General features: G+C 43.9%; 1 protein-coding gene across 5 annotated transcripts in view; it reads right to left on the reverse strand.

The window, feature by feature from the left end:
* CADPS (calcium dependent secretion activator) overlaps positions 1 to 26,576 on the reverse strand; it is a gene marked incomplete at both ends in the record, with an annotated part of 201,076 nt that overhangs the window by 18,436 nt on the left and 156,064 nt on the right. For 3 of the 5 annotated variants that reach the window (XM_084214178.1, XM_084214177.1, XM_084214176.1), the window contains 7 exons: positions 1,968 to 2,075; positions 4,677 to 4,709; positions 9,767 to 9,850; positions 10,924 to 10,998; positions 16,601 to 16,748; positions 19,515 to 19,670; positions 22,754 to 22,900. In XM_084214178.1, coding sequence (XP_084070304.1) covers positions 1,968 to 2,075; positions 4,677 to 4,709; positions 9,767 to 9,850; positions 10,924 to 10,998; positions 16,601 to 16,748; positions 19,515 to 19,670; positions 22,754 to 22,900 — 751 coding nt within the window. The remainder of the gene's footprint in view (positions 1 to 1,967; positions 2,076 to 4,676; positions 4,710 to 9,766; positions 9,851 to 10,923; positions 10,999 to 16,600; positions 16,749 to 19,514; positions 19,671 to 22,753; positions 22,901 to 26,576) is intronic. The other 2 variants (XM_084214180.1, XM_084214179.1) reach the window with 1 other exon arrangement.

Here is a 26,576-nt window from a genome sequence, read left to right on the forward strand (position 1 = left end):
AAGGACTTGGCACAATCCATTCCCTCCTTGCAAAGCAACCGCCCCGCAGCTCACCCTGCTCACGGGCACACACTCACACACATGAATCACATGCAAACATGCCAGTAGCATCAGATCCCAACTCTGTCCCACTGTGGTGGGGACAGGAATGGGAACAGCTCCCACATGCTGCAATTCCCACCTGCAGCCAGTGTAAGTGAAAACAGGCAGAGCAATGTAAAAACCCCATCTTTGATTATTTAATTCCACATGGATCAGGGAGACCTGAGGAAGGCAGGGAGGGAAAGAAGGGTTTTCCATTTTTGCTTTCCACCAAAGTAGCTGCTCTTTTGCTTTTTAGTTCATGTCAACTGTTAATTTGTTTAAAATATGGCTTGGTAAAACCAAGTATGAGTGGATCAAACTGAAATCAATATTTGTGTTAATTACAGCCTTTTGAAAATTGGAAATAATGGCCCAAATCGGTACAAACACACCAACTGTGAATCATAGGGAAAGGATGAGGGAAAAGGCAGTGTGGGCATTGAAAAGAACAGTCCAGATGAGCTCTGGAAATTTAACTGCTCGTGGAATAAATTTCAACACAAACGAGCAATGCACTCGCAGGCCCGCTGCAGATGGAAGCGACAGTCTTTTGTTTCATGTTTTGTTTTTTCTCCCCATGCCTGCTTGATGGGTGATTTGCGTCTGGTGCTCACGCTGCAAACTCTCCCCGGAGCGAGCACGAGCCGAGCCCGGAGGAGGCACTGCTGTGCTCTGTGCATGAATGAGGCATTCCCAGTGGATATGGGTCATGCTAGTAGATGTACACAGTAAGATTATTTGACTCTTAATTCATGCCACTTGAGATAATGTGATAAAACATTTGACATGAGAGATAAGTTCCATTTTAATCTGGTAAGTTATGGGGAAAAGAGAGAGTGGGAATTGTAAAGGAAGAAGAGGTTTCTGAGGGACAGGTAATGTGCAGAAAGAGAAGTATCGAGTGAAGGAAGAAGTTGGCTGGGGAAAAAGCAGATTTCCCTGCACACTGAGGAAGCAAAAGAGTGAGTAAAGAAAGCACAGAAGGCTGTTAGAGTTCCAGAGCCAGGAGATTGAGACATGGCACTGCTGAGAGATGGAAGGAAGGAAAGTAGGGAAAGAAGCTGCTTCAAACAGAAATTGAGATATGGACAAATATCCTAGAGAGACTGAAACACTAATGCTGCAGTCTGGTCATCAACAGAAAATCTTTACCATAGAACAGCTACAAGGACAGAAAGGCTGTAACAAAACAAGAGCGACAAAAACAGAGATACTTTTGACATGCATCCAAACCTAAAAAACTCAGGCATCACAGGTCACTGTTCTCTCACAGTCCAACAAAATGATCTTGTCTAACTGAAATACAGCTGTGAACATCTGGGTCAGTTCCTACCAGCCATCTTCGCCAAGGAGACCACGTCTCAAATTTACCTTTGGTGGCAGACACCACAACATGGTCCTCCTTTATGCCAAAGCCCATTCATAATCAGCTGTTTTGATTAACTTTTAAAATTAAAGCTTAGAATGTTAAATTTGCTGTCAGATTTGGAGTGCTGGTCAATGAAACAATGCAAAACATGCAGAAGAGTTGGCCCTTAGCAAACACATCTGCCAAAAACCTGGCTCAAATTTGAACAGTGAGAACAATGACTGAGATGTCCTGATACAGAGAAATTTACACAAGCTTAAACATATTAAAGAGCTCTCTTAGAAGATACTGTTTCTTTGAAATCCACACACAGACTAAGACACAGTAGACTAGAGTAGAGATTTAAAGCAGGCAGAGAGCAGATACGAGCCTTAGTCAGAAAGAAGGGAAAGATTTATTTTTAAAAGCTATAACCAATAAATTTTCTCAAAATGTGACTTATCCTCCTGTCTTATTTTGTCACATTTTGGGTCTCTCCTGCTTGGTGTCCAAGGAGGAGAGGGCATTTACTTACATCAAATAACCTTTCTATATACATCTCCTCATTGACCTTATCACGCAGGACATCCTGAGAGTGGCGGACAAATGTCACATAGGCATCAGCAACATCCATTCCTGGCTTCTGCATGGAGGAGAGAAGAAGAGAGAGAGAGAAAAACATGAATAGTGACGCAGGGGGCAGCTTCTCTGTGCAGCCTCATCACTGCTTTTCCTTCTCTTCCATCTCCTGCTGTCCTCCTGCAGTTTGCCCTTTCCTTACCTGATGAACACTTACCTGATGTCACATTTCTACACCTCTCTGCAGAATTTAACTGATTTTTAAAGAGCAACCTACAAGCATGCAAGATTTTGGGGATAACAGTATTGCTTTAAATCAAATGGGAACTGAAGCAGCTGGATGTAAAATACTTTAAAAAAAAAATCTTGTTTGAGTTCACATTGCCTGATATATTGGATTCAAACTTACCTCAAATGAAATCCATTAAAACATGGTAACATGAGTCATTACAAGAGCTGCCACAAAACCTTGAATTTGTGTGGCACATTGTAAGTTTGTTAATAACTAGTGTCATTAGTTTCCATTACTGTGATTTACCTCAGATCACAGAGTATCATTTCTCTGCAAGATACGATTGTCAGCCGCTGTAAATTGAAGTTAGTTAACACATCCATGTAATTTCCAGGGTGAAAATGAGGACAGTTTGGAAAGCAGTAGGAAGGGAGTTTTTTAATACAAAGCAAACAATTATCAAGCAAAGGGCCAGTGCTTGGCCCCTGGGATGGCAGCGACATTTCTTAACACCTACTGCAACAATGACAAGGTATTAATTTGAAAAACAATGAGGACAACACAAACGTGGCAGTAGTCAAGTGTTACACTTTCAAGCAATTTTCAGTCTGCTGATCGTGCCTCTTCCAAGGCAGGATTAGATGGATTGGTACGTACCAAGACAATTGCAACAGAATTACAGAATTAGATTAAATGAACATTTGCAGAATCAAATTTAAGTGGTGGGTTTCTGTTCAACACCAGGATTTCCTCTCTGTCCTCCAGCTGAACAGGTTTCTCTTTCTCCTTCCCCTGGAAAGGCAGTGGCTCACAGACCATGGGCTGGCCTCTGCACAGGTCTGGGAGCTGTGTGGGGCTGGTGGCTCAGTTCATTAAAAATGTTGGGGCTGTCAAGGAAACCTCTGTAATATGGTTTCATTTGCAGGGGCAGGTGGGGAAACAACAGAAAACTAACCCAGGTGAATGATTTCTGCTCTGATTTACACAAAGAACTGGAGCATCTGTCTGGCTTTGAGGAGAAGAGCAGACCCTGCTGCAGAGCTCCCAAGGGTGTCCAAGGTACAAAGCTTTTGGAAAAGCTTGAAAGGGTTACACAACATTTTACTGAGACCATTTCCCTGGAGATACTTTACTTTTGGAACATAGAGGCCTCAGAGAAGGCCATGCTTCACCCTAGAAGTTACTTAAAATAGCTGTTCTGTGCTCAAATTTCTGATGACTAAATATTTAAGATGCACTGAAACAACTAGGACATTTAATCCGAAGGATCTCCACATTTTCAGGGTAAGAAATAAATTCTGAGTTTTTCTCCCCAAGGATCTCAAAGTCTTGCTTTTATTACTCCAAGAGTACAGGATGCCAAGATCTGCACTGGGGTATTTTAAACCAAGCAACACCTCTTAGTGTTCAAGAGTTTGTCTTTTCCATGCTAGGCTCAAGATATGATAATTTTGTAGGCAACATTTAGGTTGGGCCAAAGGGCTGAAAAAACCCAAATGAAGATCATGTGGTCCAAGATGTGTGATAAATTTATCACCTCGCCATATGAGAACATGCAGAACAATACACCTGCATTAAATATACACACATTATACATACACATCATCAGACCCAACTGAGTTACTCTTGATTTCCACTGCCCTCTAACTGGATGCAGGAACTGGTGTGGTATATTAAGATCTATTTTTCTGCATTTGCAGTTGCTCAGGATCTTTCTGCCTGTAAATGTTACAGTAACCCCTTATTCCAGCCAATATTCATATATTACACTTCAACTTAATTTAAATGTAAATTTCTGGCAAGTTAAGTGCTCTGTCTAAGAACATTAAGGGCTCTTTTCCTTATGAATCAAGGTCTAATTAGAGGAGACGATGTACAGTTTCCCTACACCAATTACAGAAAAATGGAAAAAATTATTTTCATTAACAATTTCCCAAACACATGTTGGTAGCTCATCACCATTTCCCCAAAGTAATAAAAAAGTCATTTTCCAAAAGAGTAAAATAAACCAACAATTAGAAGAACAAAAATAAAATAGATTAGCTAATGTGTTAGATGTGTGTTGGCTCAGTTCTAACATGTCTGGACTTTTTGTTTGGAAATTATACTGTATTTGTACAAGTCCAAATGAAGAATCAACAGAATGCACTGCTCCCATTTTTTTTTTCAAATGTGATTCAAGCCAATTGCATAAATATGGTACCTTTTTGACACCATCTGCAAATTGTTGCCTAAACAGCCTCATAGGTCTCCATAAGAGGGTAACTGCTCATTATTAACATAATGGAGATATCCTCTTTGGTTCAAATATTAGAAGTATGAAGGCCCATGGTTCAATCTTGGCTGTTAATGCATAATGTGGGTTGCTACACATGCCATCAACCAAAGCACGATGCAAATTACTATGACAGAAGTTGTTTAAATTTTGCTTACGGGTACATCCACGTATTTGGAAGCAGCCTTCACCTGTAAAAGGAACAAGAAGAGAGTTAACACCACCAGCACCTTTTCAGGTCTTTGTTTTTTTCTTTAAACTCTCTAAGACCATCTCCAGCCAAGCCTTGGGACAACATAACGCTGAGTAGGTTGAAAAGGGTGATGAAACTCACTTTCCTGTCTGAAACGGTGGTATTTTTGTTGTTGTTTTTTTTTGGAGAGGTAACTTTACTGCTGCTAAAGCTCTAATAGCAGCAGATGATAGTGTGGGAGTTGTGCTTCTACTTCAGCGAGCGGGGGAAGACGGGGTTCGTAAGAAGACATCGTTATTTTCTTCGGAGGCCTCACTCTCCACCTGATGCCACGTGTCTCCCAAGGCACTGCATGTCTCTCCTGCTGGGAGCTGTATCCCAGGAGCAATGCCAACTCCCTTGGGAGCAGGGCCATGATGGCATGGTGAGGCTGGCAGGGGCCTGCACCAACCTAGACACAAGAAAGGACCCTAAGTTTGCTCCCTTCCCATCATCCTGCCAACGGTGTGCTTCCCCCAGCTGGGCAGGCTGCAGCCTGGGACATTGTCAACACCAGGATGGATGAGGCTTTGAGTAACATGGATAGTGGAAGGTGTCCTTGCCTGTGGCAGAAGGGTTGGAACAAGATGATTTTTAAGGTCCCTTCCAACCCATTCTGTGATGCCTTGCTGGGCTGAAGGCTTTCTGAGCAGTTTTGCACATGAATGCATGTGGCTGGGCTGGTTGGAAAATTCATTTTAAAAATGTTTAAAACTCATTTGAAACACGTTTTAAAACTCATCCCTGTTGCCTTCACCTGCAGCCTCTCATGCAGTCACTTGTTCCTCCCACACATCAGTGAATTCAAAACAAAAATTATTATTTTCCCTCTTGTTGCTGGCCTGATGCTGGCAAGAACTTGCAGACCATGTTGGGGCAGTGTGCTCATGCCATGCCACGCAGAAGTATCCCGAAGCTTTTCTGCTTCCCAGACTGAACAGCTACCTCATTTCCCCCTGATTTTCCTCCTTTTTTAGAAGATACCGTTGGAGGGAAGGTATCAGAGATGGACACTGCACTCTGTGGTGTCATCACAAGCTGGTGTGATCTGCAGGACCCCAAAGTGACTTTGTCTGTGATTTTCCATGCAGCAGGGTGCGCGTTGCCTGGCGCGGCAGGCGGGGTGGCCCCTGACGTCAGGGCCAACTCTTCCAACTGAGCAGTGCCCAGCTGGCCACAGAGACCTTTTTCCCACTGTAGCATAAGGCACAGTGTCTAGAAAGAGTATGGCTGGGATTTTCCACAACGCTTCTGCTTTTAATTAGGGTAAGCGTTGCCGGCCATCTTTGTTTGGGTGTAAAAGCTCACCTGCTTTTAAATATTTCTAAAGCTACCATTAAAACAGCCTAAATATAACACGCACACAGTTGCATCTTGGGATGAATAAATTATGTGTCCCGAATGAGAGAATGAATGTATGTGTGAGACAGAATGTGAGAGTGGGTGGAAGCACTCATATGGTGTGTGTGGGGGGTGCATAATTAAGCACAATGAGGCGATACAAAAGACCAGACTGGTGGTAATTGCCGAGGTGAACGCGGCGAGCATTGGCAGCGCCCAGGCTGCCGAGCCGGGGGGCAAGAACAGAGGGAAGGGCAGGAGGAGGGCACCGAGCGCCTGCTGCTGCAGTGTGACCCCAGGTCTGCCTGCTGGAGAGGCTGCAGGGGGACAGGGCACGTCCCAGCACACGAGTTTATGAAGGAGACAGCAAAATCAGCACCAGAGCAAACACTTGTCTTGTCTCCAGGTACTACACCTTGCCCTGTCTCTGCATTCATCCTCACAACTTTCTGGGGAGGTGGTGAAGTGCTGTCCCTTGCTCCTGCGGAATGGGAGCGGAGGAGCCTCAGCCTCCGTGTGTGAAGGCAGCTGGAGCCCATCCAGTGGATGCAGCTCCAGGAGAGCAGGCAGTCATGGCACACCCACGCAGGCAGGGTGCCCATGCGAGCACCAAACCAGCAGTTTTTCTGAGCAGCAAAGCCCAACAACCAAGCCTGGAAAATGATGTGGCTCAGCCTGCAGAACTCAAGATGGGGTCCTTCCTCAGGGCTACACCTGCACCTTCAAATTCCACACGGAGCACGAAGCCAGGCAGAGGCAAACCTGCCAGCTGAGTGCGGATTTAGCAGTCTTGGGTCCAGCTTAGCGCCACTTTCAAACTACCTTCCCCAAAGCCAAGAGGCGACAAGAATAACTCAGCTTCCTGCGATCTCCTCCCTCCACCCACAAAAAAACTGAGCTGCTTCTCCTGCCCACTCTCCTTTAATCAGAATAATTACTTGTTTTTCTTTAAAGTCAGATTTGGCTACATTTAGTGAAATTTCCAAACTGCCGGATGTTGTGTGATTTTTGCTAGGCTGCCGTTTTTCACAAAGTATGTGACTTTGCCATGAAACATCTCAGTTTACCATACAAATTTTGCGCAGAACAAAAATAAGATCTTTTGCTTCTGCCTCCCTTGGGTAGCATGGAATCTTTGGTTATAATTACCACAGGTGTAATGCTCTGCCTACAGAGGCCATCCAGATTACAGGGAATTTTAGCAGCTGGCATTCCTGTGAGTCAGTGGATCTGCACATGCAGACACCCAGCCAGGGCCTGGGCTGCTGCCGCCAAGATGCACTCAAATGTAGCAACAAACAGAAAAAAAAAAAAAAGACCGGCCAAATTTAGAAGGGTGTTTTCCTCTCAAAGTGCTCTGCAAGGAGAAGTGGCTAGTGAGAATTTATTAGGACAACAGATGCATTAATTTTATCTTGAATTTCGAGGCAAGAATTGGAAATGAGGATATCCTACTAGGTGATAAAACTGTCTGTCACAAGACCCCCGAGTACATGTCACTTGCAGAGCGCCTGGAAAACACGCGATGAAAGAAGTTGGTGGAAGGGGGTGGGAGACTAATGCTTTCTGGAGCTCACTGGCTTGGACCATCACACTTTGTTGTATTTGTTCAGACAGGGAAAACGTGGGAGGTGGTGCAAGCATGCTGTAACAAGAGAGAGATTCTGTATTTATCACTGCAAAGACTAAACACAGCAAGTCACATTACTACTGCAGGGAGAGGAGACTTGCTAAGCCCAGTGCTAAAGGGGTCAGGGCTGTTCCTCAGCCTCCTCTCCCAGTGGCTCCCAGCAAATATGGGGGCCAAAGCGAGAGACGTCCCTTTGTCAGGAAGGAGCAATCCTGCTCTTCTGTCGTGTACCCAGCCCACTTGCTGTGGGCGAGGGACCAACACTTTCCTGGAGACATGCACACACCACGCACAGCAGCTATTTGGATACACATCCCTTCCTGACTGAAAACTCATGAAATCCAGGCTTTGGGACCATGTTTGAAGGCTGTGGGGCTGTTGGAGTGGGACAGCCTGTTTTGCTGCAGCTGGAGCAGTTAACTGTCCGTAAGTGTCCGAGGAGCAGCAGAGAGGATGCCTGAACCCTGTGCACCCACGTGCTGGTCCTGACAGGTGCCCAGAGCCCAGGTGCAGCCAGGGCTTTGCTCAGCAATCAAATGGAGCAGCACTCGGCAGTGTAAACAGTAGGATGTGGTGGGAGCAGCGCAGCACCAACCGAGGAACAGCTTGGATTCACGGGGAAGGAAGGGCTGCACACTACGCTGTCTACACGGGCTGATGCTGGTACTTCCGATGCCTGGAAAGCTGCCGCCTCCACATCCTCTGCTGCTGGCACACAAGCATTTCCTAACCCTCCACAGCACTGGAATGAGGGAAGGTATCCAGGTATCCACACCCTGCATCCCCTCGAGCGCAGGTGAGCACAGCTCTGGGGCTGTAAGCACACGGGGTTTATCCAGGGAGAAGAGCTGCACTGCGGGGCAGTGAATGGAACACCCTCCCTTCCTCTCTTCTCTGAAGAACAAAGTGCCTCTAGCACACCTGAAAAGGCAGAATGCTTGGTTTGAACCCCACGGTCGTTCAGATAAGCTGCCAGACTGTGTATACAAAGCTGCCAAGAGCAGTTTCTTGCCTCTGCTGTTAAGCCTTCCTAAATCCATCTCCATTTCCAGATGGATCCTACAAACTGCCTCAAACTCAGCAAAAGGGCCCAAGAGTAGCAAACAGCAGACATTTGCAGGGAACTAAGACAACTCCAAAATGAGATTTTGGAAAGCCTTCCCAGTTTGCAGAGCAGTGCCTTCTGCCTCTTGCCCAGTCTCTTGTGAACAAGTCAGTGCAGGAGAGGCTGCACAGGAAGGCAACAGGACCAGGGTGTGAAATGTGAACACAACTTTCCAAGCAGCCCAGCCACAGGCATTCATGTGCACAAGTGTCTGTGAGCTGAGAGAAGTGAAGTCCTCCTTGCACAGAGACACTCCTGTAAACTTTCTGGCACATGCATTTTCTGAAGACCTTTGGAAATCAGCTGCCATGTGTTCATCCTAAGAAGCTGTCACAACACTTTTCTGGAATACAGCTCTGATTGTTAAACCATTGCTGGATACTGAGGCCAGTTTTGCACAGATATTGGTCTGGTCCTATACCTTGCTAGGAAATATGTGGTGAGCTGGGAATTGGTTCCTCAGTTTTATGGAGAAATACGGCATTAGAAGCACCCTGTGCTTCCTGACCTCATGGCATTTCCCCTACCTTGTTCTCTTTTAGAAGCACATAGTCACTCCCTAAAGCTCCCTTATTTTGCTGTTTACTGTTTAATGGTCACTGTTAGAAGACTGAGAGGAACACACCTGCCACGTCAAGTGACAATGAAGCTAATTGCATGTACAGTGCAATGTTTTTTTCATCTTCATATGTATCCCCTACAGAATAAACTTCACCAAGCTGAAGGATGGATGGAGATGGCTTTTCTCTGTGCATCCTGGATGTTTATGTACTGTATATCTGCATACTGGTTTTTTGTCTGTTCATGTGGGAGTTACAGTGATCAAACATCACAGAATGGAAGAATTATTAAGTAGCTGATCTAGTCCTGGGAGAGCAGGAGGTTGCAACTCAGAAAAATAGAAAAAAAGAAGAAGAAAGGAAATATAGTCTGTACTTACAGTAAATGACAGGAATGAAGAAAACAAAGTCCCTTCATCATATCTAGACAGTTTGGCCAAGACTCCTTCCAAAATGGTGACAAACTACAAAGACAAAAAATACTGCAATTATTTTTAATAGCTGGACAAGGGTGTAAAGATCTGCCTCACCTTCAGAGGAACCAGTGGACCTCTCAGCATTGCCAAAGGAATGGACCTCTCCCTGAACACTGGGGCAGGGAGTGCAGGGAGTGGGGGGAAAGGAGTGCTCCCTTTTGGGCGCTTTGGTGCACCTCTTGCTGACTGTGAATCACCCCTCAGTGACCTGGGTGGTGCAGGGACAGGAGGTGGGTGCAGTGTGTGGGGAATCCAGCAGAGTCTCTCTGGCTGGGGAAGGCTGTGGTTCCTGCTCCCAGTATGCAGTGGCAAGCACGCAGCTAGCTGGGTATTCTTGCAGAAGAATTGAACTGGCATATGTTGGCGGATTATGTTTAAAGGTCTCCACTGTATAATAGGGATGACTTGTTCTCAGAAAGTTTGAAACTAGAGGAAAACACACCCCACCATCTTTCTCCTTACATACCAATTCCCCTCCGTGTTAGCACAGCACACCAGACCTACACAACCACCCAAGGGGAATGCTGGCAGCTAAGCTACAGAAGCTGACTCTGATGAAAAACAATTTCCAAACAATTAAACCTGACATTTTGGAATGTATTTCCCACTACTGTCATCTCTAAATTAATTTCTTAGAAGAGCATATGGTGATCTTGCACAAGATGAGCTATTTTGTCCACACAACCTCGTGCGGAGGAGTGGTGACCACCTCTGCGTGCCACCCCAATGGCTCTGCAGCAGCATTTAGCAGTGCCACCCCCTGACTGCAGCTACCCCAGTGCTGTGGGGTGATGCTGACCATGGGGTCTTACCCCATTAACCTAACACCCATTCCTTAAAGCCACTTCTGGCCCAGTATGGCAATCCTGCTAGCAGAGTGCTGCGTCTCACGCAGTCCTTATCAACAAAGAGTCACCATGAAAGGACTGGGAGATGTATGATCCTGCCTGTGAGAAACAAGAAGCCAATTCAACATCCTAATGTGTCACATTTTAATGGAAACGCACATATTAAAGATGCAACGTTAACAGTGAATCACTTCACCTGAAGCCGAGGGTTACCTTTGCCACTAGGAGTGTTATCATTTCTTTGACGGTTTCCTCAATTAGTTCATCTATTTTTGAATGGTACTGGTGCTAAAGAAAAATAAAAGGAGAGGGGGAGGAAAATATTAGCATTGATCACAGCCAACAGCTCTACACTTGTCAGTCTCTTCCCTCGGTAAGCCACAATAAATAGTATTAAACCAAAGAATTATGCAGCTTATTACCCTGTGCCCCACTGCAGTGGCCAGTGACTACTTACACTTGTAGGAGAGACCTTGAATTCAGGAGAATCCTGCATCAGTTTTGAAGCATGGGCAAACCCTGCCCTGTTCTGTGTGCCCGCAGCTCTGGGAGCCATGCGTGGATGTCGGAGGGGAGGCTCTACCATCCCTGTGAGAACCAGCACCCAGTGCTCCTAGAGATTCTGAAGTCCCTTTGCTCCACTTCTGTGGGCATGATCCTGTCCTGGCACACGGATTGCAGAGGACAGTGGGATACACCTGCTGCAGGAGGGGAACAGGCAGCCCCTTCCAAGGGCACCACAAACCACCCAGCCCCCGGCATGGAAATGTGGAGGATGTGCTGCTCCAGGAGAGCTTGCAGTGTGCTCAACCACTGGGAATGGTGCAGGACCCCTCCCACCTACTGCAGCAGAGCAGCTGACCCTGAGTTACCCTGGCTTCAGCAGGCACATGGCTCAAGTTAAGCACTCGTTCCAATGCTTTGGTGTTTCGTACTGTGAGACAGATTAAAACCCCCCCAAGAAACCACGACGAGCCTTTTTGTCCCGTGCAAAAGCCAGCAGGCAGTGCAGCCCTGAGCCCTGGGCAAGGGCAGATCCCGTGGCAGTGGCTCAGCACTGGCTGACCAAGGCCTGTGCCTGCAGCACCAGCGTTTCTGAGTCCTCAACCCAATTTCTGCACATGCCAAACCTTGCTTAGCTTGGGAGCTCTGATGCAATCAGCTGCAATATGGCTAGAATAGGTACTAAAATACAGTCTTCTACTAATTTAGAAAAGACCTGTTTCCAATACAAGATTTAATTAGTGAAAACATACAGTATATTCTTATTTTCAATGGACTGAGAAAATACTGATTATGACTGCTTTCCAACACAAAACATTTGATTTTTCAGTCAAACATTTCAAGCACTGGTGCTAGTCACTATATTCATTACCACTTGGCATTAATATTGTTTTAAAATGTTAACATCAAATCACATTGAAAGAGACAAATCTGCTTTAAATACTAATCAGACTTTGGGAAGGAAGACTGTGAGGGCTTTACAAATGCTAGCTGCTGGTCTCAGTGTCTGATCGGTACTCTGAACTGCTCTACAGTTTGGGGATTTTTTTTCTATGGCAGTAACATTAATATAGGAATTTGGGAAAAAGAAAATAAAAGTAGGACACACTTACCCACTCTTTTGCAAACTTTTCAGATGATTGGGGACAGAAATAAAGAGGAAAGTGCAAAAGACAGGAAAAAGAACATATGAAGATAAACAATAAATAAACCAAAATTATTTAAAAAAAGAGACGTATGAGAACAGCAGCATCATGCACAGAAACAATAAGCAATGGAAAATGAAATGGGGTCAAAACCTCCTTTCGCTGAAATGCCAGAGATCGCTACCTGTAGGATTTGGTGGCAGTAAAACAGCGGGAAGGGACCGGATTGTAGCTGACACCTGGCTCTCTCTTACGGTTTTATTTGGCTCCGGAGAGGAAGGGAACCGGCTGTCGACAGGCAGGGTTCAGCCTCGGGGCAGCCACACAGCCCTCACCAGGCTGGCAGGGCCAGGGCAGGGGACATGGCACAGCACCAGCCCAAGGCCTGGCTGGGGGCACTCAGAGCCTCACCTGGGCACGAGGACAAACCGGCACCGCCACGCCACAGGCTGCGATCTGCTGGGCCCACGCGGGGGAAAACATACACGAACAAGCGGGTGATACTTGCATTGGCAGCTCCCATTCCATGTCCTGCTTTGCAGGTCAAGACATACACAAGTCCCTTCTGGGATCATCGTTATGATTGATCTTTAATGCAGAGCTAGGCCTTATTAGCTCCCAGGATTGACCTGGCCTTCCCCAGCACAGCTAGAATGAAGCTGTGGGGTGACAGGGACCTGTAACAGCTTGGTACAGGTAGAAGCTGCTGATGTGCTTGGCAGACACAGCCAGGACTTCCTAAGGGAAATGGAGAAGGGGTTGTGCATATATTGGGGTGTCTCTCCCATTATGTTTTCCTTCTGCAACTGCATTTTCTGTGTGTGTAAAACTTCGCAAACAAGTATTCAGCTAACTGCTTTCATCATGTAAGTCATGAGTTTGAATTCAATCATGACTAGCTATGTGCAAAGCAATTCACTGTGAAATGCACTGACTGATGCATGTTCAATAACAAGCTTGTTTCAAAAGCAAATAAGAGCCCCAATGGAATAAAACCACAGCTCTGAGAGCAGGACAGGAGCCTGTGCATGCACCAAGGTGGTGTAGCAGTACCCTGAGCGCTCATTCCCATCGCAGCCGCAATCCCCAGGGCAGAGTGAGCCCCGGTGCCCGGGCAGTGACCATGCAGGACAGGGCCTGCCCCAGGCAGCCACAGCCATGTGCACCCTGTGCCACCAGTGCCACAGCCCCAGCTCCACCTCGGGAAGGGGAGCGGCGGCCAGGACGGGTCAGAGACGGCGGCGGTTCAGAAAGCGAGCGCCTGGTGCTGCTACAGATGCCTGGCTCGCAAAACCAGCAATTCCAACAGCTCCTTCTACATTCCTCATGGAAACACTCAAGGTTAAAGATCACAGAGCTGGTTTGCTTTACCCAGCATAGCCCCCACTCTCGATCAAGTTCATCAGAGCTTTCTATTAGCTCAATTATTACAATCCATAATCAGTGCACTACAATGATTCAACTTGACTTTATGTGATGAGTATCTTGCCTTGTCATGTAACAGATTGTGTGTATGTTGTATTTCTCTAAGGACCATCTGACCTTAGATATTAAATAGAAACATACTAGACCAACTGAGAAACATTTAATACATACATTTATCCCCTTAGATGTATTAAAAATTCAGAGGAAAAATAAATATTTAAGATGGTAAAGTATGTTTACCAAATGTTTTAACAGCTGCCTTTAGAGACAAGGAAATGGAATGAAATGATGGGTGTTTGTTTCACAGGGTAATGCTCGCAAAACGCATTCAAGTATCTGCTAAAGTGAGCGTGGCTGGAGGTAGTGTGGAAGGGAAGGCCTTTGGGGTGGGAGGGAACCCACAGAGCACGGTGAGGTCTAGGCAAGAAAGGTGCTGAGAGAGTCTCTGCACAAATACAGATTGAACTGTCAGAACAAACGGGCTTTGTTTCTAACAAAAATGTCATCTCTGGTTAGGTCTGGGCCAAAGGCCTTGCCTGAGCTCTGTGGTGGGCAGTGTGAGCCCCTTTTGCTGCCGTTGAACTGTCTGCACAGGGACACGGGCTGGAGGACCATGTGCCAGCTGGGGCACTGATGAATGGTCAGTGACTTTTTGTCCCTCCCTGTCTGTCCATTCCTCCCTTTGCTGACCTGTGCGCTGCTACATACCAGAGATGGAGGGACAGAGGGACTCAATGAGGCACAGACCCAGCTCCCCATGTTACTGAGAAGGACACAGGCTGGAAACCCAGGTTCCCATGCTTCTGCTGCATATCCAACTGTCTCATCCCTTCCAGTGGGACTGGAAGAGGCAGAGTGGCATTTTGTCCTCCCCTCCCAAGTTGTGCTGACAGATCTACATGGGAGCTTTTACCCCCCTCAGCCTGACCACCTTGGCACACAGGTTCAGACAGCTTCAAGAAGAGGAGATGGAGATAGTCAAAACAGAGTGGCACAAGTGAATGGTGGGGGAGGTAGTAACACTACTTAAAAGAAAAAAAAAGAAAAAGAAAAAAGGAGGGTGTATAAAATACTGCAGCCCTAAATGGTAACCTATGAACCAATAATTTATGTCTGCTTTACAGGTTCCATTAGTTTAGCTATCTGTTAAAAACCTCGTGTCCCAGCAACTGCTGCTTGCCACAGCTGTCTCAGAGCTGCTGCACCAAACACCTCCTTGAAGTGGCCCAGGCAGATTTGCAGCTGATCCCAGCTGCAGCCCAGGAGCAACCACACTGCCACCTCCTCCCCTGTCTTCTGCAGTCTGAGCCAGGCTGAACCTGCAGTGGGACTGATGCTCAGAACTTGGAGGAAACTGTGGCAATCAGAGAGCATCAGAAATCAGCATGGAAAGATGCGGTGAGCGCCTGGTCCCACGATGCCCGGGCACAGCGCTGATGTGATCACCCTTGGGCCCTCTGAATACTTAACCTGGCAGTTTAATGAATGCAATGAGCCTCCCCTGTCTTCATGATCTCCAAAATCTCCCTGTCCCCAGGGACTGTGCCAGTATAAGGGTTTGATCCTGGTTTGCAGTGGGGAACATCACAAACATGAACCTTTGCAGCTGATGGGGTAGATGCTGCAGCAGCTGCAGGCTGAGGGATTTGGGGAGACACATGGGTATGAATATGGAACAGAAAATGGTAGAGAAGTTCATGTCCAGACCTGGACAACGAAAGCCCACTCAAGATCTGCTCCAGCTGACCTGGAGGACAAGGGAAGACCTGATGATGGGCAGTATGAAATCTCTTATAAGGTGCATGTGACAAATAAAATGTCAGAACTGAAATATGTATAAGAAAAACAAAAAGAACAGCTGAATCTGATCCAAACACCACTGACATCAGGGCAGGGAGCCCTACTACACCCAGTGGCCTTTGGAACGAGTTCTTTCAGAGGAACAAATTGAAGTGAACAACTGAAAAAACACAGGAACAACTAGCAATGATTCACTGCAAAATCTGACCATGGAAAGCTGTAGTGAAAAGGCTTATCTAGGAAATGCTGACAAGCAGCGGACTAGGTGAGCCAAACAGTATTTGTGAATTTATTCTAGACTGGTATATGGATATTCAATTTGGCTTGAAGTCACTGGAGCAAAATGAGCATTCTGATGCATTTAATTCATTCCAATTTGCCATGTCTTTCTAATTCACAGGTCAATTCACAGAAACTTCAACCTGCAACTATGGCTTCAGAAGAAAATAAAAGTAAGCAATTAATTAAAACAGGTTTGTTATTTGGGAACTTGAGTCATTATGAACCTGGAAATCCAGAATGATCAAGTGTGCTGATTACAGCCAGTACTCGAGGAAGGCAAAGCAGCCGGAATTTCAATCTACTTTTGGAAGTTCTTTATTTTTGTAGTTTTGTTTTTTTTTTTCTCCTTACATGCATCACAGCAACAACTTGGCAGTTCTGTTTTCCTTATGTTTGTCTACAGAAAATAGCCATACACAGAAAGTGTGTTGCTGACACCTGGCTCCGAGGTGCAGTTAATGACTCAATTTATATGGTCATCATGCAACAACCAAGCTTGAGAGATACCGTATGCATACCACAGTCCTTGCAAAAAGCCACTCCTAAGTGACAGGGATTCCGAATGTTTCTATTCATTAGATTTGAGAGCAACCCCCTGTACATTCATCTGCACACTCTCTATGGAAGGCTAAATCCACAAACGATACAACGTCTCTGAAACGAGCACAACAGGAGACAGGAAATTTCATGACATTGCCTTTAAAAGCTGTGAAAGGAAGAACCTGCATTTTTACCTCTTGGCCCATTTCCATACTGCAAAGCTTTGTAGACTGAGCTTTGGCATCCACCATGACATTAAACATGGTGCATATTGATTGAGGGACTCGGAAATCTGTTGATCGGCTGGTTTTCTGCAGTTTTACTTCAAATGCAATCCTTGTTCTGTGAAGGAAAGTAGAAGAACATGTTTCAGTTGCTTTTAAACATACTAAGACAATAATAATAACTTGAAACAATACTGAGAGGAGTTTGAGAGCCAGAAAGCTGAATGCTGCTGGGAGTGCCAAAGTGCAATTGTTACAAATGTGTTTTTTTCTAAAAATGATTTTCCTGTTTAAAAAGAAACCCCCTTTCCAGAATACACACTATTTATAAAGTGCTCAACAGTTTCAGGGAAACTGTGACTCTCTTATGCTTGATAAACAGTGTGATGATGTTACACACAGCAGTGTCAATGCACACCTTTAATTTGGTTGCATTAGCTGATTGATAACCACACCCTGCTGCACTAAAGGAAGCTCCTATTGCTCCCTGACAGCAACTACAAATAACAGAATCTCCTTCATTGCTTGACTGAAAGGACACTGCCAGATCATTGCATTTATAGTGATATGTTAGTATTTGCTCAAGGGAAGTTCTTAATTGTCTTGTAAATTCAGAGAGGTAGTTTCCCTGCACCACACACATTCACCAGATTAAATCTGCAAAGCATGCACAGGGACAGGCATGTGCATATGAACACACCTTCATCACACACCTCCCTGTTCTCTTGAGGACATCCCTGGCAGTAACAAACTGTGATACACCAAAACCTTTGTTAGGCAAAACCTACAAAATGTGATCCTGTGTCATATTTTAAATACCAAGGCATTTGTGAGTCTAACACAGGAATGCTTTCCTGGTGGTGGGCATAGCCTTGCCTTTTTTTCAGAGCCCTTCTTCATATTCCAGAGGTACTTCACTAATCTAACCTAACACAGAACAATTATCACATCACACAGAATCTGCCAATAAATTAACATAGGAGCTTCAATATAGAAATAACAAACAATATCAGCTGCAGCTCAGGAATAATTCTGAACTTAAATGATCCCCCAAGGGTTATACAAATGAAAACTCATTTACGAATGTGAAGCTCCCGTTGTGGGGATCAGATCTGAGCTGGTATGTAGGTCCTTCTGCCTGGATTTATTAGTGAACAGGCCTTCCTTGCAAGGGCTGCTTTCCTGACAGCCCCAAAATACAACCCAGTGTGGAAGGCAGGGTGGCTCCTCCATGGATTCAACAGTTCAGAGACAGACGCAAAGAAAAATGTTGTGTCAAACTGAAATTGCTAAAGAAACCTTAGCCAGGCCCTGTTTGCAGGTGATATAAATAGGGAAGGCAGCATATTGGTTTACATCAGCAATGGCATTTGAACTGATTTAATTACCAGTGCCAGATTTAGCCTGGACTCGGGGACTAGAATGTTGATAATTACTGAAAGGACCCAAGGAGACTGGGATTTTCCATCTCCTCATGGAAAGGAGCATGTTCCTACTTACTTATGCTCACAACCATTATATATAGTTGTACCAGTACAAGCTGGGCCAGGTTTTAACAGAGGGGCAACACATTTGTAGAAAGGTTGAAGCAAATTAGGGGAAAAAACCACCTGGCTTCCAGGCACACAAGCTCTTCTTTAGATGTACCTGGAAATTTGCTTATTTTTCCCAGTTATCCCAGCTGAGCTAACTTGTTCTGATTTTTACAGATCATTGCAGCTATAACTGTATTGTAGGGACAGCAAAGGGACCTTAATTCCAAATTAAAAAAAAAAAAAAAAAAGAGAAAATAAGTTTTGCTGGTGGTGCTAGGGCAGAGAAGAGATCAGAGCTCCATCACTGGGTTTTCTCCTAAAATACAGTCTGACAACTGAAGGACAACTAAAGCTCAGTGTTTGAGCCAGACACAGGACCAGAGATGGGCTGCTGTAATAAATTTCTCTACGTCAAAGACATTACATGCAATACATCTCATTGCACTTAAAATGCACTAGGGTTTATTCCAGAATGGTGAGAGAACAAGCCTCAAGCTATCTGCCTTCCTGCCTGCCTCTCAGGGATTGAATGTGCCTTCCTCTGTGCTGACACTGAACATCCAGGCTAGTGAGGATTGTACTGAAAATAAATGCCACACTCACACTTGCAGAGTGGCCAGGAAATTGTGGTACAGGACAGCCACATCACACACTGCAGTTAATATTAGCATGTATTGGCTATAATTGGCATCCATTTTTTCTCTGGTTCCTCTCTTTGTCTACGAATTTTTGCACAAAGAAATACCAAGTTCATTTTTTCTTCTTGCCTCGTTATCTCTGATGCAAATGGACATAAATTGCAATGGAAAAGTTGGAAATTTAACTTCAATATTTTGCTTTCAAAATGACAGCTGCCAGTATGTCTAAAAGTTGCTTAAAGATATCTCTGTTTTGGAAGATCTGCAGGTAACTATGGTATAATGTGGCTGATGATACAACAGCTTTTCCCAATCAACGGCAGACATGAAACCTGTGTGCCAAGCAACACACTATCCCACTTTTAAAATAATTTTTTTCTTTTTTTTTTTCATGTATCTGTGCTTTTTAGGCGGGTTCTGGGATCTTTCTTATGTCTATGCCTTCAGCAGTCAGCATCATCACACCAACCTGCATTTACCAAGATCTGACCTCACGTGCAGCACTGAAAATAAGCAATTACCTACAAAGCCCAGAAGGACGGGTGATTTATTGCCTTATTGTGAATAAGCACTCAGTCTCAACAGACAAGTGCCTGCTTGGGAGAGTCCACAGTTCACAGCAACGGGGTGAATTCCAGTTTTAAGGTGGAATAGCTTTGCATCCTGTGAGCCCTTGTGAGAAACATGCCAGGCTCCCTCACGGGCACCCACCTTTTCACACAGGACTCGATCATGTCACTCGCCATAAGCTTCAAGCGCTGCTCCAAGTGTTTCCCAAACTCCTCCTCAGGCCAGTGCAAATCCCGAATGAAGGTCTGCAGGGCATCAAGTTTCCAGAACATATCTTCTGAGGTGCCTGATCCATTGCTGGCAGGGCAAAACGAGAACAAAAGTCAGAAGTGGCATCGGGGTCTCGGCAACCTGATGTGGAGACCATTCCTGCAACAAGTGTAAGGCAGACAGCAGTTTCATACACAGGACAACGCTGGCCATCTCCACCATCAGGATTTTGAGTTTTACCATACAGTTGCCTAATCTACCTTGCTGTCATCACCCACAAAACTTTCCAGACCAGATGAGGAAGACAACATCATGAGTTACACACATTAACGGGAAGAACGTGTGTATGGTAAAAATCAGCCTTAGTTAATAACCACATTAACATATGTGATTATTAAGAATTAAGGCCAGAAATTGTGGGAGAAAATCCTTGATCAATAATAACTGCCATACTAGGCTGTATGCAGTTATTAAGATTTAGGGTTTCATGCAATTCTCCCCCCTCCAAATTATATCTTGAGTTTGCCTTGTCCCCCCAGTGTGGCCCCGTTTCCAGGTAAGGGACAGTGCTAACAAGTGGTGAGCGAGGACACACTTTATCTCTTGAACAGCTGAAAAAAAATTGGGGTAAGTCAATTGAGCTAAGGGTACATCTCATATCCAGGAGTTTCGGCAGGATTTACTGCTGCACCTTTTTCTTTGCAAAGGCAATTACAGGACAACAAATTTACATTTTTAAAAATTTATTTTGCAACAACTTTGGTCTGCCACAAAATTCTCAATTTCTTTCCCAAGCATATATTCTTGTACCCACACCCCTGCCCAGATGGAAGTCTTTAGTCCTGCAGTGTGTAGCTACACCAGCTCTTTTCACAGTATAATTATATCTCAAACCTCCACTTACAGAATAAAAATACAGGACTGGATTGCACTCTGTTTGTGCACAGAAATTTATGCATCTATAACCCTTTTCTCTCCCTCTCTTCTTCTCCCTCACTTTTTTTTTTTCCAGAACAATTCCCAAGGGAGCTTCAAGAGTTTCAACCCCCTCCTCGCATACCACTAATGCTAACACAGTAATTTATAAGATATTTAACACACCATGCATTACCGCTTGTGCTGACATCATCTATAGAAACAGATGAGGGAGGGTGTTTCTATTGTGACAGATGCCAGCTGCATTGAGTTAATGCTAGAGGAGCTGGGAACTAATGCAAACAGGGCTACTCCCAGGTGAGAACTGTAGTCCCAACATGCCAGAGGGGTCCTGAGGGAGCCTGGGCTAGCAGAGTCAACAAGATAAAGAATGAGTAGTCTTGGTTGTAGGAGAAACGTATCTGACACTAAGCAACAGGTAACATGTCCTTGATGGAGGGGAAGGGTGAGTAAAAGGGAACCAGGGAGATGAAAAGATAAAGAATCAGGCATTTACTTTTGCCAGGGGACCAATTTGGACAACGGTCTCACATATTCATCTACCAAGAGTTTTTCGTTCAAACCTGTGCTTGGGTGTAAGCAAGCTTTAACAGTCTAAACCCAGTTTTGGAACTGCATGGATTTACATTTTAAGTGATTTAATGTGCACAAATACAATAATTGGTATTTACGACAGCAATATTATGACATCCATTTGGTTTCAAAATTTTTGAAGAATTATTCTCAGTCTTTTTCTCACTTTTGATTAGGGCTCCATCCAAGTAAACAATATAGTATATTCATTTCCAAAATGCACTGTTGGGATTTTGCTTGTGAGCACCACAATTACTCTAATCACGCCGGCAGCTTGCAATATACCATTGATGCTCAAGCATTTTCAGAGGGATTATCCAATTTTCTGTCATTACATGATTCTTATCTTTTCAAGGGCAATACCACAAAGCATGCACAGAGCAAGATTAAAACTTTCAAGTACTCTTTACAGACAACTGCCTAAGCTAGCCTTTAAAATAACTATCTTAGCATGAATATGAGTTGTATGGCTTTGAAACATAAACAACCATGCTAATATTTTTAAAAGGTTTCAAATCTATTTAAAAAGATCTCACATCAGTGTTTTCTTTACTTTCATTCATTACCAGTGCTCTGCAATCCTGCCTGTGCCAGACTAATGGCAGAGGCGTTCTGGTGGACTCCAGGTGTAGATGTAATTGAGGGTGTTTCAGTACAAGTGAACAGGAGATTCTGGGGTGAGTCCTTCAGTTTTATCTATTAAATGAGAGGATAGAGGAAAAGCACCACAGTGCTGTCTGACACCAGTCTATGCCAACCCTAAATAACTCTCTAGCACTTTAGAAGCAGAATGGACAAATAACAGTTCCCATGATAGGACATCCTGGGAGATGAGCTACCTCAAATGATGAGATTTGGGCTGAGCCCACTGGGTACCACCCTCCACACTGCTCAGTGAGAAATCTCCTATCAGAGAACTTGCCTAATCTGTGCAGAGGATTTGTGGTACGTCCCCCCCAAGCTTCACACACGCACCTTGGGACACTCAGGCAGGAAGCTGGGAGCACAGAGCTCAAGGCTCCTACAGTGACTGCTTTGACACTATTTCCCAAGCCATAATCTAAAACTCACATTGAAAATCTCTTTCTTTAGTTGATCATGGCATTATTTGGGCAGTAATGAAGGCTATGGAGCTTTAATTGCTCTCTGGTCCATCCCCCAATGTGAATAAAAACTATTACAGGGTGCTCCTCTTTCTTAGACTGCTTCACCAAAGTCAAGACAAAAATTATCTGGGAATTGCAGAGCTTGCATTAAATAAAATTCATTTTTAGATCTACATCTGGTCCACAGAAATTGGTTGACTGGCATTGAAATTGATTAATCTTCTCTTTTGGACAAAACTCTTTGCTGAGACATAATGTCACATTGGAGTTCTGTGGTTTGTATGTTATTCAGACCATACCCCATTGTTGACAGCTATTTTGTAAAGCAAGATACTTGCTCAAACTCTCAGTGGGAGTTGAGACAAATTTTCAAGGTTTATACAAAAAAACCCTCAAAATACACATGCCAGAAATTCACTAGTGTCTCATTCAGAAAACATCTAATTAACTGTATCACTCTTTAAAGTTTTATGTAATGCACAGAAACAAACAATACATATCCATGCCAAGATTACTTTAAATTTAAATGAGATCTAATTTGAACTGAATACACACTCAGAATCATAAATAGCAGCCATCCATGACGGTGCAGAAAAGCTAGGCATTTGTGGGATGCCTAGTGGGATGTTAACTGGTAGATTTGGTACTTTAGGGAGATTCACATTTGGTAGATTCACATTGGGCAGATTACTTGTTAAACTCCTGTGGAAGAAACAGACAGAAAGAAAAAATACCATAACAGTGACAATGCCGATGTAGCAGAAGCACATGACACTCAGAAACAAATCTGCAAAGTTCACAGCATGAGGACAGTTAAAAAACTAAAGCAAAACATTTCAGAAAGAAGCATGAGTATGAAAGCTTAAATGTACTGTGTTTTCAGTCTGCTATAAAATTCAAATTCCTTAAAAAAAAAAGCAAACCAGAATGAAAAGAAGAATTGCAAAGGGGAAAATTGACAGAGAGTTTAAACACCTGTGAAAATAACTGCACCTTCAAGTCCTGATACCATTTCAAAGTGCAGAGAACAGCTTTTCTTCCAAAAAATCTCTCTTTTAAGGAAGAGTCTCATTTCTTACAAACACAGGCTCAATGGAAGTACTAAACTATGAGATCTGCTACGGGACTGGAATTTGAAATAATAAAGAGAGAGTCTGGAATTCCAGCCATAAGAGTTTTTCTTGCCACCAAGCTCAATGGAGTTGAAATTTTGCTGCAAAACCTGTTTTAGACCCTCTACAAATAAAGATGGGCTAATCTGGAGTGATGAGACAGTGAACTACAAGGTTCTTCCTCTGTAAAGACTGTGCCCTGATCCTCCCCTGAATTCCTGGGTGCAAAACAAAGGATTGCCCAGCCCCACTATTTGTGCATAAACTGCACTTTGTAAATGAATCCAGGACTAGTATGTGACTGTTTCATGGCTGGAAGTGGGCCATGAGATGATTAAGATATTCAAAGGTTAATATGAAGCATGTGTACTTGGGCATCATGACTTCAATCAGTATTTTCAGATGTGCAACTGTTATGCAAATAGAGATCTTTAAAAAGTGGACAGCTGTATTGATTTCATGCAAGATTCTCTCCTGGAACAAGGTGCATGTAACAGCACTGCATGCCCAAAGTTTGGAATGCACCCTGACATATTTCATTGTACTAGGTCTCTAGATGTTGTAATTGGTCTAATTCTGTTTTAGTGAGTATCTCATCACAGTCATATTCTACATGCAAAATGAAAACATCAGGAGATCTGGGAATCAGCAAAACACAGAACTCAGTTACCCAACTCACATATTACCTGACTCTCAGAAGAGAAGCCAGTTTCAGAAAAATACCTAATTTCTGCCCTCTCCCCAGAACACTGTCTGACTCCCTGGTACACAGCCTGCAGGTGGTTTTACAGTCCCATGTGAGGAACAAAACCAGGTGCTTTGACACCGTTTTCACCAGATTGTTACTTGGACTAAGTGAAAATGGAATTAAAAATTCAGGATTTCAGCTTCACCCTGCACTGCTGAAGCTGCTGAAAGCTTTTCTATTGATGCACACAGGCACTGCTTCAGCATCCAAACTTGCCTGCTCTGAGACTGCATCAGGATATGGCACCTTTGGATGTCTCTCCCATTTCTCTGGATTAAATGAGTTACTTTACAGACACCATTATCTGGCTTCCTGCGGAACTATCAAATTATACACTATGTCTTTCAAGGCATATTAAAATCCTAGTAACTCCCCTGAGACATATTTAGCACTTCATTTCTTACTGCAAGTTTTATGTATCAGCCCCCAAAGCAGTGGAATTGAGCTGCCTGAATAGATGTTTCCTAACGCATCAGACGATGAGAACCACATCCCTGCAAGAGCTCAGCTCAGCTCACCAGCTCATTGCTGGTGAATGTTAGGGAACAGACTTCATTCTTTGTGAATAAAATCCCTTGCTGGGGAGGAAAATCACAAATCAAAGTTTTTTCTAGTGAAAAAAACCTCCCGACTATGTTCTGATTTCTAATTATTTCTATGATTCTCAGTAGATTTAACTTCCTGCTATCTGTGTGTTCTCTTTTTCAGGCAAAGACGAGAATTCACTACTGTCACAAAGCTGTCCATTGTTTCCATTCATACTGTATCTGCTGCTAAGATGATATGACTATTGAATGAGACATAGACTACATAGTGATTGAGAGAGTGTTAAATCTTCAGAAATGGCAGTGCATGTGGTTAGATACTGATATGGAATAAATAAAGAAATAGCAAGAGGTGGACAACATATAAATGTATAAGGAAAGGCAACTTAAATAACTTAGCCAGATGGTAAATACATAAATCAGAGGACCTTTGGTTTTAATATTAAAATTCAAGAAGTGACAGTGTTATATTAATAAAAACACTGTATTAATAAAATATGACTTCTAGAGTAAACAGTATACTATATTCACACGGAAACATATTTCTTTTATACAACACATTATTTTGCTGATGCAAGAATATGTTGCAAGAATAAGTTAGTACTTTTAAAACAAAACAAAACAGCAAAATAATGGAGTATTTAATGTTAACATACAGTAACTAATGCAAAAAAAATATTCTCCTGAATTGACATGCACAGTTTTTCAGGTTCAACTGATCTAATTATCTGACTAACAGTTGCAGTGAGACCTCTAAAAAATGATTAATATTACCAACAAATGTTCCATGAAGCCTGCAATTGTTCAGACCATAAAACTACAGGTCCAAGATGAGAAACTGTTTCTAGAAGCCAGCCATGCCTATTTAATATAGATGGCTAAATATAACCTCAGCCATCAGGCAGGGAATGTGGGCATTTGCATCAACAAGATGAGGGCTGTCTGATTTAAGACGACTCAGCTTCAGGACTGGATCCTGATACGTTTGATGAGAGACACCAGCTCTGGAGGTGCAGTGCTTGTTTTCCCGGTGTCTTCTACTTCAGCCCCATTTGTGTGTGTGAGCTGTGGAAATGCCCTCACCTGGACTGTCTGCTGGGAAACTCTCAGTGCAAACAGACTGGCAGTGCCCCCCTGCACAACCTCCCAGTGCTCACACTGTACCGCAGCACGGATGGAACACATCCAGTTGCACCGTGGCTGCTCCTGTAGAGCTGCCCTAGCAATGGAAGGAGGGCAGAAAAATCACAGTATTTTTACTGAGCTGTCTCCTGGGTTCAGAATAGAGCTGAACGAGAACCTTGGCCACACCTAAATGCTCAGTTCCTATAGGATGCCTGAAATGATTTAGTGATGGAAGACGCAAATGCCTGTCTCTTCCATCACTATAAACACTTGAAACCTCACTGTCGAGGCTGAGCAAATGCTCAAGAGCAAATCTTTTCACAAAAGCCTTGATGTGAAGCAAAGAGCTTGATAGTGAAGTAGGCAGTCAAATCTGTGCTCTTCCTGTGACTGACACCCAGAATAGTAACAAAAATACTCACTTTCACTACAGCGGTGCTTCTTTTAAGGGGAAACATTTTTCACTATCATTCTGTAGTTGTACAACCTTATAAAATGATTAGTATAATCATATTGTTCAATTTCTGACATTTATATTAATGATACATTTATAAATAGTTTGCAAAGGGTTAGTGAGCAATTAATAGATGCTAAAGCCAGGACTAGAGAGCGGTAGAGAGAGCCCTGGGTCAGTGAGTAATGTTCTAGTCAAGCCATTGAAATTGGTTGTCATTGCATGAGCTTTAGCATTTGCTCCAAAAGATCTTTCAACACAGACACACACACAGAGACGCACACACATACGTGTCAGCTGGCTGCGAGATAAATCAGCACTCTCCGAGAAGCTAGCAAGGAAAAAAACCCATTGCAAACCCTACTTTTCCAAGACCTCTCAACTCACCAGAGAA

Source organism: Fringilla coelebs, assembly GCF_963513975.1.
Source record: "Fringilla coelebs genome assembly, chromosome: 13".
NCBI lineage: Eukaryota > Metazoa > Chordata > Aves > Passeriformes > Fringillidae > Fringilla > Fringilla coelebs.